General features: G+C 51.4%; 11 protein-coding genes across 11 annotated transcripts; 2 read left to right on the forward strand and 9 right to left on the reverse strand.

Moving 5' to 3' along the window:
* Window positions 1-1,625: 1,625 nt before the first annotated feature.
* On the reverse strand, window positions 1,626-2,199 carry COCSADRAFT_85259 (uncharacterized protein; the record flags this gene model as incomplete). Its single annotated transcript, XM_007699527.1, has 2 exons — window positions 1,626-2,111; window positions 2,167-2,199. 2 exons carry the CDS (start codon window positions 2,197-2,199, stop codon window positions 1,626-1,628), a joined length of 519 nt encoding a protein of 172 aa, XP_007697717.1.
* A 4-nt stretch (window positions 2,200-2,203) lies between these two features.
* On the reverse strand, window positions 2,204-3,339 carry COCSADRAFT_295442 (uncharacterized protein). The gene has a single exon (XM_007699528.1). The coding sequence runs from the start codon at window positions 2,959-2,961 to the stop codon at window positions 2,368-2,370; it is 594 nt and encodes a 197-aa protein (XP_007697718.1). The 5' UTR covers window positions 2,962-3,339; the 3' UTR covers window positions 2,204-2,367.
* On the reverse strand, window positions 3,340-4,599 carry COCSADRAFT_295441 (uncharacterized protein). The gene has a single exon (XM_007699529.1). The coding sequence runs from the start codon at window positions 4,324-4,326 to the stop codon at window positions 3,718-3,720; it is 609 nt and encodes a 202-aa protein (XP_007697719.1). The 5' UTR covers window positions 4,327-4,599; the 3' UTR covers window positions 3,340-3,717.
* Window positions 4,600-5,222: 623 nt separating this feature from the next.
* COCSADRAFT_188571 (uncharacterized protein) lies at window positions 5,223-5,871 on the reverse strand. The gene has a single exon (XM_007699530.1). The coding sequence runs from the start codon at window positions 5,758-5,760 to the stop codon at window positions 5,233-5,235; it is 528 nt and encodes a 175-aa protein (XP_007697720.1). The 5' UTR covers window positions 5,761-5,871; the 3' UTR covers window positions 5,223-5,232.
* A 75-nt stretch (window positions 5,872-5,946) lies between these two features.
* COCSADRAFT_295458 (uncharacterized protein) lies at window positions 5,947-6,931 on the forward strand. The gene has a single exon (XM_007699531.1). The coding sequence runs from the start codon at window positions 6,133-6,135 to the stop codon at window positions 6,868-6,870; it is 738 nt and encodes a 245-aa protein (XP_007697721.1). The 5' UTR covers window positions 5,947-6,132; the 3' UTR covers window positions 6,871-6,931.
* Window positions 6,932-7,577: 646 nt separating this feature from the next.
* COCSADRAFT_197670 (uncharacterized protein) lies at window positions 7,578-8,023 on the reverse strand (the record flags this gene model as incomplete). Its single annotated transcript, XM_007699532.1, has 1 exon — window positions 7,578-8,023. A coding segment is annotated over one exon (286 nt), but the record flags the coding sequence as incomplete, so codon positions are not given.
* A 416-nt stretch (window positions 8,024-8,439) lies between these two features.
* On the reverse strand, window positions 8,440-9,067 carry COCSADRAFT_34739 (uncharacterized protein). The gene has a single exon (XM_007699299.1). It carries the CDS (start codon window positions 8,948-8,950, stop codon window positions 8,615-8,617), a length of 336 nt encoding a protein of 111 aa, XP_007697489.1. The 5' UTR covers window positions 8,951-9,067; the 3' UTR covers window positions 8,440-8,614.
* A 1,076-nt stretch (window positions 9,068-10,143) lies between these two features.
* Window positions 10,144-11,687, reverse strand: COCSADRAFT_295570 (uncharacterized protein). The gene is made up of 4 exons (XM_007699533.1): window positions 11,534-11,687; window positions 11,254-11,350; window positions 10,601-11,184; window positions 10,144-10,539 (listed from the first exon to the last, which is right to left on the reverse strand). The coding sequence occupies exons 2-4, from the start codon at window positions 11,338-11,340 to the stop codon at window positions 10,236-10,238; spliced, it is 975 nt and encodes a 324-aa protein (XP_007697723.1). The 5' UTR covers window positions 11,341-11,350; window positions 11,534-11,687; the 3' UTR covers window positions 10,144-10,235.
* A 598-nt stretch (window positions 11,688-12,285) lies between these two features.
* COCSADRAFT_34741 (uncharacterized protein) lies at window positions 12,286-12,720 on the forward strand. The gene has a single exon (XM_007699300.1). The coding sequence runs from the start codon at window positions 12,308-12,310 to the stop codon at window positions 12,662-12,664; it is 357 nt and encodes a 118-aa protein (XP_007697490.1). The 5' UTR covers window positions 12,286-12,307; the 3' UTR covers window positions 12,665-12,720.
* A 45-nt stretch (window positions 12,721-12,765) lies between these two features.
* COCSADRAFT_34742 (uncharacterized protein) lies at window positions 12,766-13,890 on the reverse strand. Its single transcript, XM_007699301.1, has 2 exons — window positions 13,047-13,890; window positions 12,766-12,981 (listed from the first exon to the last, which is right to left on the reverse strand). Exons 1-2 carry the CDS (start codon window positions 13,600-13,602, stop codon window positions 12,947-12,949), a joined length of 591 nt encoding a protein of 196 aa, XP_007697491.1. The 5' UTR covers window positions 13,603-13,890; the 3' UTR covers window positions 12,766-12,946.
* Window positions 13,891-14,777: 887 nt separating this feature from the next.
* Window positions 14,778-16,676, reverse strand: COCSADRAFT_112285 (uncharacterized protein; the record flags this gene model as incomplete). Its single annotated transcript, XM_007699534.1, has 2 exons — window positions 14,778-15,271; window positions 15,328-16,676. 2 exons carry the CDS (start codon window positions 16,674-16,676, stop codon window positions 15,052-15,054), a joined length of 1,569 nt encoding a protein of 522 aa, XP_007697724.1. The 3' UTR covers window positions 14,778-15,051.
* Between the last annotated feature and the right edge of the window lie 203 nt (window positions 16,677-16,879).

Here is a 16,879-nt window from a genome sequence, read left to right on the forward strand (position 1 = left end):
CTTGATTCGCCAAATCCCACATGGAACCCAGTTTGCCCCGGCCTGGAAAGAGTCGGGGTACCAAAGACAAGAGTCGGCGCGTCGGAACGTCGGAACACAGACGCCAGAGATCTTCCTTGGCCCAGGGCGAATCATCGCAAACAAGGCTGGTTGACAAATGCGGACCCGCGATTCAAGTCTTGTATAGTAATGAACGGGGGAGATGACGAGGAGTGCACCCATATACTTTGGCGCTGTAAATTTTACCACCTCTGAAATTACCAGAACAAAAGACGCATCTAGCCTCACATGCAGAATGACGCAAAGGAATTTGAAGGACTACATTTGTAATTTCCTCGTTGTATAGAAGATGAAGTGGAAAAGGCTGCGGCATGGCAGTTGACCGCACGTGGGTGGTAGTCGAGTCTATGGGATCAAAGGACCCAAAGGAGTCTCTCTCCACCATCCTCAATCTGCTAGATGACCTAGCCCACATCTCCACATCCCTAACCCCAAAACGAGGGGTAAAATAGGCGTGAAATTAAAAACAAAATCTATCAAGCAAGATAATTGAGATCGCATTGCGAAGCCAGTACATGAATCACGGAACCATACGTAAACCATTATCCGCAAAACATGCCGAAATCCCGCAAACATTCCTTTTTTCTACGCCGTACCGTTGAAAAGGAAAAGAACAAAGTCCTGCCTCGCTCTTATCGCAAGAAAAATCCGAGAAAAAAAAAGAACGAAGGAACGCGCGCTTAGTTCACGAACAGTTACCCAAAAGGAGCAGAGAGTCAGGATATCTGACGTCATACCATCCGTCCACAACAACTAGCATGTACGCTATCATTGCACCCACGGTTTCCACATACTTGCTTTGTCTCCCACATCCGTAAGTAGAAGGCACAGAGAAAGGGGAGAAGCAGAACACAAGCGGTCAAAAAACCCCAGCGCTAGATCAACAATTAGTGAAGCGGAGAAATAAAACGCACCATGCGCTCATCACTCCCTTCTTTACTGGGGTAAAAAAACATAACAATCCTGTTGGATGTAAGATGCTCCCAAGGTGCCAAGGACCTAGAAGCATGCAGGGTCCGTCGCATCCGCAGCGTGCCGCCGGATCTTTCTATTGGGCGAGAAGAAAAAAAGAGTTAACCAAGGAGAGAATAAGTGGTTATCATGGTGAGCATGGTTAGCCCCCCCTGCTAAAAGAAGTGCCACGCGGACAAAGGTTAATTCACTGGTTGGTGGACGAGGGTGACAACAGTGAGCGAAAGAATCAAGGAATACTAGTACTATAAACTTGGAAATTGAGGCATGTTGAGACAGGACTCAGTTGTAAAAGCAACTATCGTTGTGATCGTGATTTGTTAAAAGACTAAGAATACATAAAAATGATGATACAAGAACCTAGCAGTTCAAATCGCTAATGGATTAGCCATCAATTGGGGGGTATCTTTTTTTCTTTCCTGATTTGAGCACTTCATTTCAGAACCCGTTTCGCCAAATCCCATGCGCCCTTGTGCCCGCTAAAAAATAAATCATATAAGCCACAGCCACGTTGCAGTCGTAGATACGTCAAACAAACATCAACAGGTGATAGGTTGAACGAAGTATGAAAAACTTCATCGTAAAAGACTCAACTACGCCCAGGTCTTGGATGTATTGAGACCAAGCTCAAGATGCTGAGCGATAGCAGACGCAAAGCCACCGCCTGCATTCGACGAATGGCGGCGGCGCTCACGGCGTATTTGGTGCTCTGCTTCCATGAGACGCTCCTGGATCCAGGCACGCTGCTTTTCATCGTTGCGGATACAGTCGGTATTGAGGAGCTCAGTAAGAGTGGCCACAATCTGCTGATTGATCTCAGCGAGCTTTTGAGACTCTTCCGTGTGGATATCATCGACACTGGTACGTGGGGTCGCGTTTGTCCTGGAGCTGACAGGTATTGGGTCACTCGCTGTTGGAAACGGCGAGGAGTACTTCGGAGACGTAGGGGATGAAGAAAGAGATTGAAATTCGGGTGAGCTGGGAGTCATAGGTGCGTTGAAGGGGATCTCCATGGCCATACGACGTTGAAGAGCTTCTTTCTGGGCAGAGAGCAGCATGTACTTCTGCATCGATTGATGCTAGACACCAGGTGTTAGTACATATCGCTTCATAGATTACTATAGATGCACTTACCCGACATAAAGCGGGCCTTGACATGGGGCTCATGGTGTCGTTCAGCTTAGTATCGCCTGGTGTTTGCATTGTTGGCGGTTTGCAAGGTTTGATTTCTGATTGTGTGGAGATGTTGGGCCCTAATAGATATACCTCTTGACAATGCCAAGAGCGTTGCGTGGTGGGAGATCGGCGAGGCCCTATAAAGGTGGGTACCAAAGCCTAGTCAGTAAGTGGATCGAAGTGGAGCTGGGACGACGAGGTGATGCTGCTGTGAAGCCTTGGTGACGGTGACGCGCAAGCTGTGGGACGAGAGTGGTTTATGATGGTTTGATTCCAGAGATTATTTGACAAAGAAGGGCAACCTCGAGCTTTATGGCCTTCGAGCGACTTAACCGCTTTGCAACGAGAGCTGAGTAGGCCATGACGTCCAGTGAGGAGATTCCATCCAAGACATGGCGCGGCTGAGTCCGCCCTTCCAGGCTTTGAGCAACCGGGAACGTTTCGAACTACCCAGTTGGGATAGCCAGGGGTTTTGGGTGGGTGATGTTGTGATTGGTAGAGTCGTCCCCTTTGTTGATCTGCATGTGTTGTGAGGGGGCGCCTAAGCGAAATCACGTCACCGGTAGGGACTTGAAGTAGGACCCTCGGAGTAGAATCGCGATCGTTCAAACAAGCCCACTGACAAGTTCCAGCGAAGATCGTGATTGAGTGCTGTACCTGCATAGCTGTTGAGAAAACATTAGTGGGTTGCCTCTCACAGCTCAGCATGTGAAGACAACGACCAATGTCTGTATGCAATTTTCTCCGTGCCATCACAATTCCATCATGATGCGAAATTGCCCAAGTGTTACAAGAGATGACGTCGGGCTAAAACCCGAATTATCCCAGCCGCACATCTCGACAATGGACCCCTGACATAGTTCAGACACGCCTCACAAATCACCATCAGCTTATCGAATAGATGCCCGCGCAAGACATTCAGCTTGAGTTTCCATCCAGGTTAGAGAAATCCGGATCACTGAGCACAGCATCTGCTTGCTACGATTGCAGGCCTATGTGATTATGGGGCGGAAATCAGGTTTGGACGCCACATTTGTGGCTCAGTCTCGCACGTGTGCCGGGTTCCGGCTTAGCGGTGACGTTCCTGTCCAACCCTTCAGCACTAATCATATTCCACGGATGGAGTGTCTCGGGTTGTGATCATGGACGAGGCTTCTAGATGAAGGTCCAAATCCTTCGCTGATGCAACGTCCCGCACGTCACATGAAAACGCCACGTCGGGTCACACATAGACAATGAGGTCTGTAAAGGAATGCCCTGCAATCTAAGTGGTACGTGGCGATGCAATCAGGGAACCTGCATGGAAATCCTGGCTTTTCGTTTAGAGGGGCATCCAATTTGGCAGCACCTGCAGATTTCAAAGCCCATCACTTCCAGGTGTACGTGTCTCTCGGCATAGGCGTGTTTAGGCTGATAGGATGCTTTACGTCCAAAACTAAGGCTTGGTTCGATGGGAGTAGAACAACTGATGTAGTAATTTCGAGAGTCTCAAAAAGACGTACGCGAGCGTCACTCTTCAGTTGCCTGTCGCTCCGACCAGAAACCTTTGCCATAGCTGATGAGAATTTCCTGGCCACGGGCGATGCCCTTTGCCCTCTTTCCACTTTTGCCAGCACTGAGGACGAACACGCCGACTCGCTTCTCCACCTTGCCGTTTCCGCAGTCCACATGTATGTCGCGAAACTCGGCATTGGGTTCGGATGAGACTCCTCGGTAGTCGTTGATGAAGCGGGCTTCGTTGCCCATCATGGACGCATCGACGCCGATACCTAGTTCTCGGTCTAGTGAGAGGTCGTAGTCGGATGTTTCATTGGTATCATTCTGATCGTGAACATAGCCTAGATATGGCAGGATGAACGAGTCTGGGGGGAGCTGCTGGTTAGCACAGAGAGCATGTTGCCCAAACGCTGGATGAGCAGAGTCTGTAACTGGGGTAATCTTGACATTGGTGTATGGTCCACTAGGTTTGTAAACTGGTACATTGGGGCCCAGATGGGATTTCGGGAATACGATTGTCATGAGCTTCTCACGGGAGAGCTTCTTTGAATATGAAAGGGCATGGAGGTAAATGGCATGTCCGTCCCATCCCTTTGGTACAGCGGTTTGGGTTCTTGGCATTCTACAATGGAGCCGGGGAGGCCGTCCGATGCCTAAAGGACTTGGGGGCGCGGTTGACACGTTAGTTTCCGGTGATGGCAGTGATGGTGTCTGAGCAGATAAGAGGTGTCGGAGGCAGATTCTGGGTAGGTGGCGTTGGGGTAGGACAATGGGGACCGGTGAGCTGCCAGTATGGAAGAGCAAGGCTGCTCGTGCTGCCTGAGGGCGAGGGGCACTTGCCTGGGCGGCGTGACCTCGGAACAGGGGGGCGACTAGCGCGCGCCTGGATTTCCCTCACCGTCAATACCACTTTCACCAACAGGACACTACGCCTCACCATTCTCACCGCGATTCGGTACGCTTTGTTGGACCCAAGGAAATGACCACCGCTTGGGGTAAGTCCGCACATGGTAGTGGAGATCGAGATGCTCGTGTTACGTGGTGCACTATGTGCTGCTTAACATATTTCAATATAGGTAAGCCGATGCCGCGATCAATGCGTAAGAGCTTACTGCTACTGTAGCACCCACTAGACCCATGCGCCGCTCGAGGCGATACTGGATGCGAGATTACACGGTTCCGCCTGAAGGTGCTACTGCTCGTAAACCGGTGACGGATCACGCCTGGTCCGACTTACTGCAGAAGAAGCTTGTCAAAACGACTACAGCGTAGAAGCCATGCGCAACTACAGCCTCGGGCTGACGTCTGACAATAACGTCTCACTCTACTTACATGTGTATATACAAGGCTCCGCCAGGCTACCACTGCTATGTATGTACAACACAAGTGTTCATACGGCTATGTACGAACAAGCAGCACATGTCGGTCGGCTCTTCGCTCGATTAGTCAAAGGTCTAGAAGCCTGCGACGATGCAGGAACCCGTCAATATCCACTGGGAGCATGGACCAATGACATTGCATTGTCAGTTACAGACGGCTTGAATTCGCGCCCTCTCCTTTCAGCAGGTGGCTATTTTTGCGCGCACGCGGGGAGGCTCCTCGATATGTCAATGAGTGGACACAGCAAATCTCGGGGCTGACGGGCCTCGGGGGTGTCGCAATGCTAGCCCTTCGAGATGGTCCCTTAACCGTCGCTTTGTTCAGGTGTTCAGTGATGGAGCCAAGAGCGGTGTGGCCTACAGATGCCACGACGCGTAACTGAATCCACTTGACCAAGACGCTCAACATTGGCGTCGCCCTCTTGCATGTTTGTGCAGCCTGCCAGCCCGCATCTCTGCCGTCCTGCGGCTGGCGACCATAAGCTTCAGGAGAATCGCGCCTAGTGGGTGATTGAGCAGATTCGGCGTGCACAAGTCGCTCACTAGCCGACAGGGCTCCCAAAAGAGTTAGCATGGGAGTCGAGATCCTGAGACGACATGAGTCGCTTGGTAGGGAGGCTGTCAAACTCATTTCGTTTCTTTCCAGCATCCTCGCCCTGATTGGCTCGTCCAGCATGTATCAATAAACGACTCATAACGGCGGCCAATGTCGACGCTATCCACCACCTCCCCCTATTCCGTACTGTTTCCACGCACAGCCCGCGCCGCGGCGCTACCCCGACGCCACGCTAAAACTCTTGTGATGCTACCGAACGGAGACGGCCACGTCCAAGTGCCCCTGTTGATGGGGGTGAGCATTCTCGGCAAGGCCAGCTCCTGTACAGTTGTATATAATGTCTTCCCCAGCGTCTTCTTGAGTTTTTTCTCTACCACACACTCACTACACTCGCTAATACCCGGTTATCACCGATTACATTCGTTCTCTACGACCTCCTCCGCCCCTACTTAATACCAACCGTATTTAATACCAACCCCCTCAACACTCAAGATGCGTTCCTTCGCCGTCGTTGCTGGCTTCGCTGCCGTTGCCCTTGCTGCTCCTCACTACGAGGCCTACCCTGCCGAGTCTTCCTCCGCTCCTGTTGCCTACCCAGCCAGCTCTGCTCCCGCCGACTACCCTGCCAGCTCTGCTCCTGCCGGTTACCCTGCCAGCTCTGCTCCCGCCGGCTACCCAGCCAGCTCTGCTCCTGCTGGTTACCCTGCCAGCTCCGCTCCTGCTGGTTACCCTGCTAGCTCTGCTCCCGCTGGTTACCCTGCCAGCTCTGCTCCCGCCGGCTACCCTGCCGTCACCCCCTCGGCTCCCGCTGTCACCACCACCGAGGTCATCTCCGCTACCACCTACGTCTGCCCCGAGGAGACCACCATCACCTACGGACCCAGCACCTACACCGTCCCCGCTAGCGGCACCCTGAGCATCCCTCAGTACACCGCTACCTACGTCCACACCCCGGTGCCTTCCGTCCCGGCTCCTGCCAAGTCCACCCCTGCTGTCCCCGTTCCCGCCGTCAGCAAGCCCGCTTACACTCCTCCTGCCTACTCCGCCGTTCCCCCGGCTCCTCACTACCCTGCCACCAACGGCTCCACCCCCGTTGTCCCCGCCGCTGGCACCGCCACTGGCACTGTTCCCTCCCCCACCAAGTCTGCTCCTCCTCAGTTCACTGGTGCCGCCGGCAAGGCCACCGTTGGCTTCTTCGCCATCGCTGGTGCCGTCGCTGCTTTCTTGTAAGCACTTCGCTCTTGAGTGGTTTGTTGTGACGTGACTTGTCGTGTCGCTACTGTCTATTCTTGAGTTCGGAAAGAGGAGGGTGATTAAAATATGGCTTCACGGGTTACGACTTTAACTCTGCATCACGATTCAGTCCAGGATTGGGAGCGCCGTGTTTGTTGTACGAACCCCTGCTTCCTTGCGCAATTCTGTCGCAGCAGCATTTCGATGGAGATATAATACTTGGTATTGTAATACGCATTGGTTGAAATGCTTAGTCGCCCTATGGAGGGAGTCGTGTGGTCCAGGTGGCCTTTCTTGTTCATAGATTCTTTGGCTCTATCTCCGAAAAGAATCGGCAACATAATTAACAGTAGACCACCTACATTATATCTTTACACTTATTTTTCCTTTTCTGTGACATGTTGACTTTGTAACTGTTCGTCTTGGTGACATCTTCACTCCTGCTCTCCCACGAATGTTCAGATCTGACCGCCTTTTTCTTAGGCCATCTTTCCTTCGCTTCACCCGCCCAAAAAAAACTACTCTTACTACGCCGGAATAGTAGACATCCCCGGCCCGCCAGCACGACATCTCCGCTCAATCCAATTCGCTGCAACCCCAAATACTTACCTCGCCGCCTGTAGATAGCCGAACAGCGCTCACCCATGCAATCCCAATATACCACCAAGCCCACTACTTACTACCCTCGGTGCTTACTCGCCCTCTTTTCCCCCCCTCACACCCACCGCGTATGTCTCAACTCAAGGCACTAGAAAACAGAAACCCCGAGACGAACGGCAGGGCCGCAGATACGTGTAGCGAAAAGGGACGAAGCAAGTAGTCTCTACATCACGTCTCACATACAGTTGAAGTAAGCTTTCCTGATTAGTTTTTTTTTCTTACTCGGATATGCACCCTTTCTTTTGTTTTGTTTTTGTTTTTCCCTTTTTTTCCGGGGAGAAAAAAGGGGAGAGAGAGAGAGAGATGGCAATAGTGACGTAGGGGGCACGGAAAGGAAGGGGAAAACGTCTTCTTTTTGTTGGGCGCAGGCTGCAGGCACGAGCGGGTGAGGCGTTGAGGAGGGCGGTAGGCAGGTAAAGGACGGCGGTGTGCGTGATAGGTGTATGGGTGGGTGTGTTTTGCATAATTTGCGTGTGTGTGTGTGTGTGTGTGTGTGTGTGTGTGTATGTATGACTTGCATATGTACTTTGCCTTGTGTACGGTCTGTACATAGCGATATAGCGATATATAGCTCACGACGTGTCTATGACCAATAGATGGCCTTGCTGGGCATGAGATTGGTAGCAAGGCCACGGTGTAGGTATCTACCCATCTAGCTAATCAACTGCCGAGCGGAGTAAAATTGTCTCCTTCGGCGGCTTTTTTGACGATTTGGCGTAGAGATTGATAGACGGACGTGGCTTACCGCTTTTTGGGCTTGGTCGCGGAGATGGAGGTTAGTGCTTATACTAGGCTTCATTTTCTAGGATTGGAGGGTCGACGGTACTTCCGTTGATGATGCCTTGGGTTGCTGTGGAAGACGCAGGTACAGGGTTTAATGTCACATGTGTGATGGGATGAGAGATGAGGCGGTTGTATCTTAAATTCTAGCTAATCGGATGTTTTTAGGGGGGTGGTAGTACGAAGGCGCATCCCGGTCCCCTTGATCCCCCTCATCACAAAGGCATCCTGCGTACTCCAACTGACTTTCCTCCTCAACTTCAACACACACATGGTAGTTCTTCATATACAGGCTCTTCACTCAATTCGGTGAACCCTGTCGGCACCTCGCAACGCTCTTCCCACAATCGCTCGCAACGCCGTAGTCGCAGCACCTTCCGCTTGAGTTGCACTGGTATGCGTGGGTACTGACGCGCTTGGTGCGTATCGCATACGTGCCGGCGCCGGCGACGCAGTTGCCGCAGTATACGCCTGCAGGGAGGCCGCTGATGCAGGCGCAGCCGTTGTAGCTACATGCTCGTTTATCGAGAGGAAGGCTATCGCGGTTGGCCAAAGTGGGGTTGTTGTTGGCCTCTGGTGATGGCGAGGCGAGTGCCGTAACGGCGAATAATAGAGATAGCGCGTGTTGGAAATGCATTGTTTATTGGTTTTCACTTTCGAAATGGGTGTAAATGCTTGGGTAATTGGTGGGTATCGAGATTGAAGAGTGAGTCAGCTAGATAGAGAGTTTTATTGTTTGCTATGCGGGATGGGGATGAGGCTGCTGTTCAACAAGTATCGATTTGGAGTACAACCGCTGATTGGATGTACCGTCGTATTCTTCGCTTTCGAGCTGCAAGCCACCAATTTTTCAGCTGAACGTTGCTGGTTAGCCGCTTCCCCTCTCAATATATTTCAGCTGGAAACATGGGTTGCAGGAGCTCGCGTCCTTGCTATGATGTTAGCCGTGTGGAGTTTTCCATGAGATCTTTTACACCTTCCAATTGAAGCCTTGGTCACGAATCAACGATAGTAGTAGTACGATTAACACAGAGCTGTGTTGACTACATCGTGACACTCTCGATCCCACCGGCTAAAAAGATGTTGCGTTAAAATGATGATTCCAACTCCCCTTAGCGTCCGTTTTCATGCACGACATGTACTTCGTTACTTTTCTGTCTGCTGAGAATACAAAATATTACCTTTGACGAAACCATCTTAAACAACGGTTTCCTTTCCCCAGAATGCCCCAACTTCCCCATAATCTCTGAAACCCCATGCATCCACATCGAAAATCTAAGGGCCACGCATGTATACGTAAATCGCCTTGAGTGAGGCTAGGCCTATGAGCACGACAGGAACATATATCCTCTCGTGTAAATACTTGCATTTCCTTTCGAACACATTTACGTATACATCATCGAATCTGGCATATAAAACACACACTGCTACAAGCAAACGAAAAGTAAAATGATATTTCAATCTGAAACGACTTTCACATTTGAGTTTTTGGAGGGGAAAAATTAAGATAGAATGTCAGTTTCACAACTGACGTCGCTTCGAAACATGTCAGCCATTGACGCCGTTTCACGCAACCCGTGCGTTGGAATGCCAGGTTGAACTGTGAAAGCACGTCGTTGAGGCTGGGTGGTGACATGACTACCTTTTCTCAGATACAACGAAGGTCCCTATATAACCCAGGATCGCAGAGGCCCAGTAATGGAAGGCACATACACGTCTCTCCCAAAGATGAGCAATAATATTCGTGAACAAGAAAATATTGATCTAGGCCATCTACCTCTTACTATCTTATCTTGAAGACTTTGATCTAGTAAAGAGACACAAAACGCTACCTTCTATACCGAAATTCCGTCAAAAGAAAATGACGCCAAAACGCCATCGTATATGACCTCATAATCACCGTGCCTCTCACGCATGATAGCTCACAATAGGGTATCACCAAGCGCACACCTCACAATAGACACACCGGCACGCACTGTATCGCCCGCACCCTCAGCATCAAGGCTAGGGTTGACCTCGACAAGGTCAAGAGCAATCAGCGAGCCCGTCTCAGCAACGCACTCAGCAATGAAATCGCCTTCTCGCAGCGTGAGACCGCCACGGACAGGGGTGCCAGTGCTGGGCGCCCACATGGGGTCGAGGGCGTCGACGTCAAAGGAGAGATGGATCGGTGTGTCGTTTCCGATCCAGCCCAGCGCCATATCCATAACCTTGCCGATACCGTGCCTATTGCAAAAAGACATTAGCCACAGCATTAAACGACGTCAAACCACGTGCAAGAACTTACCTGTCAATATCATGCATAGAAAACGCCTTGATACCATGCTCCCTCAGAATCTTCTTCTCTCCCCTATCAATATCCCTCAGACCGATATACACAAGCTTCTTCAAGCTCAGTCGGTGCTCCTCCTTGATCCATCCAAAGACATCTTCGCGGTCCTCAGTCGCAAGGCCCGTGAGGAAAGAGACAGGCATGCCGTGAATATTGCCGCTGTCAGACGTCTCAGGCGTATTGATATCGGCATGCGCATCAACCCAGATGACTGCGATTTCCCTGCCGAGGCGCTCGCGGACAGCCTTTGCGGTACCGGAAATGGTGCCGATGGCGATGGAGTGGTCGCCGCCAAGGGTGAGGACGAGCTTGCCGTCTTTGGCGTGCTTGTACACTTGGTTGCTGACTTCGCGCGTCACGGCGCTGGCGAACTTGGGGCGCTTCATGCCCCGGTAGTCAGGGTCCTCGGTTGGTTGGAGCTCCGAGTAGTTGTGTACTTGGCCGTCGTAGGTGACGTTGTACTCTAGGTCTTCTTCTAGCTGCTTGATGAGGCCGTTTTCGATGAGAGCCATGGGGGCGGCATCGACGCCGGCTTTGGGCTGGACATGGAGTTGTTAGTTACTGGTACAGTGTGTGTGTGCAAGATTGTCGGGGGTAGAGAATCTTACCTGACCGCCGCTGAAACCGACTGCAACGATACCCAGCTCATGCCGACTAGGCAGGAAGTTGGGCTGTTTTGTTGGTGCAGAAGTCATATTTTTTCTACTGAAAAGGTATGTTAGTATGGTCGTTTACAGTGTTTCGTGCAGAGGAGTTGAGCGTGCAGAATGTTTGTAGTTTGAGGTTCCTTGTTGCGGAAGTGCGACTCGGAAACCTCCAGCTTGCCAAAAGAAAAGAAAAGAGATAAAACAAGACCAGGTCCTGTATGCAGCAGCATGGAGTTCTTACCTGACGTCGATTTGCTTTGATACTGCAACACGAAATATATAGTGGGGGTAATTCAGAAGATGCTAAAGTAGCTGTCGGAATATACAAGACGCCTATACCAAGACTCAGGTCTGATCAACAAGATGATGATGACAAGAAAAAGGAAACCACGAGATGCGAAGATAACACGACACAAAAGCAGGGCAGACGCGGGGCGCCCTTTTTATCTTTGGCACGGGTCTCGGTTGTTAGGTAATTATGTGTCGCTGGTTTTTCGTGGCCATCGTGTACACCTGTACTTAGGGGAAGAGCAACTTGAGGCTCTCGTCAAATTTATCACTTAGGGGAAGTAGTCGGGCCCGGAAGGTCTGGTAACAGATGGAGCGGGCCCACCACTAAGCAAGAGGGCCGAGGCAAGCCATGTCACATTAGGTAGGTGGCATGCTTGATCACCTTGCAGAGGGCGAGGAAGCCGAGGAGATGCAAAAGTGCTCGAGATGCGCAATGGAACAAAACATGTGTGTTGTAGTATAGGTACTTTGGATGTGTTGGTGTAGGGCAATTGAGCGGCCAGCAGACGGGATGCCATGTTGCGGGCACAGCAGAGTGGGATGCATGGCCTAATCCTTGCTGGGAAACGGCGGGTGCAGTCGGCTTTGCGCCCATTTCCAGGCTCAGCCGCTGCCGCCGCCGCCCTGGCCGTTATCTTCGCCCAGCTGCAGCAGCCTCGCACACCTGACCTCTGTTGTACACCGATTGCATAATTGCCAATACCCTCATATCCACTATCGTCAAATGTCCGGTCAGGCTATTCGCTTTGTCGCTGCAGTGACGGCCAAGCCAAGTACGGGCACAATCCAATTACTCTGTCATGTGAAGCCTGGTGTCAGTGCGAATCGCGAGGGTATTGCTACCATTTCAGACGAGCGCATCCAGCTATGTGTTGCAGCCCAGGCGAGAGACGGCGAGGCCAACAAAGCAGTGAGGCGTGTCGTTGCCGATGCGCTTGGAGTACCAAAGTCTGCTGTCGAGGTTATCAAGGGTATGAAGAGCAGGGATAAGACAGTGGCTGTTCGGACAAGCCGCTTAGAAGCGCCTGAAGAACAGGTTGAGAGGATAAGGGTTATGCTACAAAGGGTTTCTGGAACATAGAAACAGACAGCGTTATTCTTTTGGGTTAGCAAAAAATTGAACATAGTAAGTAGCAGAAAAAAAACCATTCATATCATGTCGTGATTTCAAGATGCGAAATGTGGCCAATTCTTAACTTATTATCATTATACGACTGTCATGGACAAGTCATTAAGGAGCGTTATATATATACATCGCAGCTATGTGCATCCCTCCGCAAAATTACCAATTACTTAAATGTATCTATGATACAACGCGTTCGTTCTATATATACTTTTGGTTTGAATCGAGTCGCAAGGGCATCTAGTATTGCCAGGCGCCAGGGGCATCGACGGGAGCTACCACAAACGTTAGCATTCTACATGTACTGAAAAGAGTAGAGTAGAATAGGGTTCAAACTTACAGGCAATGGCGCTGAATGAGAGGCACTCGTCGCTGAAGGTGACGTTGTCGAGCTTGCCGTAGACCTTCCATCCATCGTCCGCAGAGCCAGGGCAGGCAAGGAAGCCGCAGTCCCAGTTCAGGTAGCCAAACTGGTCGCTGTTGGGAGCTGGGGTGCGGCTGAAGCCGGTGACGGTGGAGCCAGGGGGCATGGAGGCAGAGTGAGCGGTGGTGTAGCCCAGGGAACCGTCAGGGCGGACGTAGACCTGCTGGCCACCGGGAACTACAACGCCGAGGCTGAGAGTGTTGTCGCCACCAGCAAATGTGGTGGTGTCGCCTGGTGGGCAGTTCTCAGCACCGACAACCTCGGATGGGCAGTAGGAAGAGGGTCCCTTTCCGCCAAGGTAGAAGGACCCGCCGCGAGCGTTCATGTTCTGGAAGTGGATGGGAGAGGCGCTGCGCTGAGAGATGACGGTGAAGTAGGCGCTGGTGTGTGCTTGCCTAGCAACAGGCTGAATAGCGGTAGGGGCTGCCATGGCGGCAGCGAAGAGGGAGGCGAGAGCAGTGGTGTACTTCATCTTGATGGTGTTGATGTTTGAAAGTCTGGAGACAAACAGGTGAATTAGAGGTGAACAGATAGAGTCGAGGTGTTGCGAAGTGGTAGAGTCGAGCTGATGGTCCTGTTAGAGGTGTCGTCGACGTCTCTTTATGTACAGACAGGCGGGACCATGCGACATGACCTTTCATCATCGCATGGAGCCGTCTTGCGTGTATGCGGAGTCGCTTGCGCACCTATCCAGAGCATACAGCCCTGTCTCTGGGAGAGGAACCCTAGTCATACACGACTGGCTAAGCTTATCCCACCGACGACTTGGGTGAAGATCAACCAACGCTAGCACAAGGATAGAGCAAATTCAGTGGGGCTACCCGTTGCGTTGTATTGAGATTGCCCACAATAACCGTCGTACCCGACCCTTCCCATCCGAACACGAGCGACGGTGATAGTGATCTTCTCGTGTTGACTAGTACAATGTTTATGAAGTCATGCGATGATGCAACTCTCGAGGCGCAACCTCACGCCGTCGACTTCCGATGGAATATCTCTCTGGCACTATTACAAAGCGGCGGGATTCCAAGTGGAGAGCATGATGCCATTGGGTACCAGTTCGTTTGAGATGGTCGCTTTTGCTCGCCAGGCAGTTCTGGACGGGGATTTTGCATCCCGAGAAGACGGTGTCCTCCTAGCACCTCCCTTGTTCATCCTCTTGCTATTTTGGTCTGGATGCCGGTGATATCACTAACGAATATGGACGTGTTTGTGCTAGCTGGGCTTGTGAGCCGATCAGCAGATGCAGCGACATTTCTGTGCAATCATCGAAATTGGTGGAACAAATCCACGACCAGGCCATCATCATACCGTTCCCCACTCTCGGGGTTGTGCCACACCCGTCTGACTAGCGCTCCTACTGTTGCCATGCCCGCAGATAACTGTACTTGCATGCGATAGTGAGTGCCTTTCGCCTATGTAGTGTATGTAAGCCCTCGTATTGCGCTTGCGAGACCCTGCGCCTCTCTGGGGTAACGTTGATTGCCACCCCTTGGGCATTAGCAATGTTACCTGCCATGGTTGTTTCTGCCATAAGACCGCCACTGCCACCGTCTGGCCCTCGTACGAAGCGTTCTTGTAGCTTCTCCGATCATGTCCGGAGCGGGTCCTCTGAAGCGCAAAATACAGGACCGTTTTGTCATGCCACATCGCAAGCAAGGCGTGTAGTGGTTAAAGAGCGCATGACATGCGACCCCTGTCAGCCAATATGGAGAAACTGCTTAATTTGGCCGCTCAACTAACAACAAAAGCTTGACAGACGGCTCGCATGGCTGCACCCGTGCGTTTCAATAGCCCACAATTCGCCTCTTGCATGAACCATGATTTGGGAACAAACTAGAATGAGCGAGCAGCGGTGAATATTTTGGGCCCAACTTCCAACAATAGAATAGAATGCCTTGACGCCGCTATTGACCGTCTTCTACATCCACAGACAGAGCTTGCCACTTGCTGTTCCAGCGGCCACCCAGTCAAGCGTAGGATGGAACTTTGCAACAGACGGTACTGCTGTAATACCATCGCCTCCCAGCTGCGCCAGCTGTTCGCCCTTTGCAGTGTATATGTCTACAAAGCGGTTCATGTTGCCAATGCAGAAGCGCTGCACATTGTCCTGAGGAAATTGCTGCCACTGGGCTCGTAATCTACACGCATAGTTAGCATTATAGTTTGTAAGTATTGCATATATGGGCCGACAAACATTGTAACCCATCGCCCAGTCTGGTTGTTGTGCGGCACAATAATCGTAGGCTCCATCTCGGCTTCTTCCAAGGTCGTCCCGGCCTTCCAGTCAGCACAGTTCCCGAAATCATGGATTTTAATCGTGTCATCGTATGAAGCCGTAGCCACTTGACCAGCAGAGTTCCATGCAGCGTGTGAGACAGATAGCTTGCTGGTATGCTCACCAACAAGGGTCGGTAAGCGATCATCCCCCTTGCCTGTGATTTTGCGCAGATCCCAAATCTTCAATGTACGGTCTAGAGAAGCCGTGGCTACGAGATGTGGGTGTAGAGGATGTAGAGTGAAGCCACCAATCTTCTTATCTGACAACTGGAAGACCTGTAGTCCCGCTGCCTTTTCAGACGGCGTACGCATATCGTATATGCCGAATTGGCCGTCGAGCGTGGAAAAATATAGCGTGTTCGGATCATCCTTAGAGATCTCGAGCCCAGAGAGCGGTGCTTCTTCGCTTGCATCAGAGGGTGAATAAACTTCAATAGCAACCCCTTTTGCAAGATCCAACTTTCGTACCGTCGAATCATATGAAGCAGAGTATAGTGTGTTGGCATCGTGAGGACTGAATTGGAACGTGTGTATTGTCCGTGTATGCGGCTTCAGGGTTGTGATGGTAGGCCCTTCTCTGTCCGTATCCTCATCATCTTCCACCTTCACCTCGGCAGCTTTCTGGGAAGCATCGCATATGCCCAGGTTTCCAAGTTTATCGCCGGCAAATACGAGAGGTTTGTCTGTTGTGGGATGCAGGGCCATGGAGTAGATGCGCTCGGGAGTAATTTTGATCTCATTAGGCTCAAAGTCCTCCCAAAGCTGCAGCCCACTCATGCGCTCTCGAAGCGCTCTCAGCTCTTTGTCCGTTGTTTCCTTTACGTCATTGTAGTCGAAAGTGCGCGCATATGGATCTGCTGGGCCAACAGAGAAAAAATTGCCGCTCTTGTTCCAGTCCTTGCCGGCGACCACAATGTCGCTGAAGTTGTATGCATCACTTATGCGTTGTCTCTTTGCGCGATCGGCCTCTCTTATGGCAGCGTATTCATCCTCTGCTTTGCGCTTCGCGACCTCACTGTCAGCCACAATGCCCCTTAGGCGTGACGACGTTCGACGCGGCGCAGTCTCTTCTTCCTTGATCTTCTTGGGCGCTGGCTTCTTGGTCTTTGGCCTCGATGGCACAGACGCCTTCGCTTTGCCTGTAGGCCCTAGACCTGCTTGCGCAGCTTCCATCTCGAGATTGCGCAGCAGCGCCTGTGTCTTTGCGATGTTTTCCTGCCTCTTGCGTTCATACTCGCTAACCTCGACATTTTTCCCGCGCGCCATTGTGGTCTTTTTTGTGCAATACGATACGATGCGACGCGATACGAAGGAAAGGACTGATTCGTCAAGGATCGAGGCGCTGTCGCGAAGGGCAGTGATGGATACTGTGGATTACGATGGGGATGCGAACAAGGTGACAGACGAATCGCGTCGGGAATTGATTATCACCTCCAAGATTTGCGGAACGTCCGATGTGTTCCTGAATA

Source organism: Bipolaris sorokiniana (genome assembly GCF_000338995.1).
Source record: "Bipolaris sorokiniana ND90Pr unplaced genomic scaffold COCSAscaffold_4, whole genome shotgun sequence".
In the NCBI taxonomy this organism is placed as follows: Eukaryota; Fungi; Ascomycota; class Dothideomycetes; order Pleosporales; family Pleosporaceae; genus Bipolaris; species Bipolaris sorokiniana.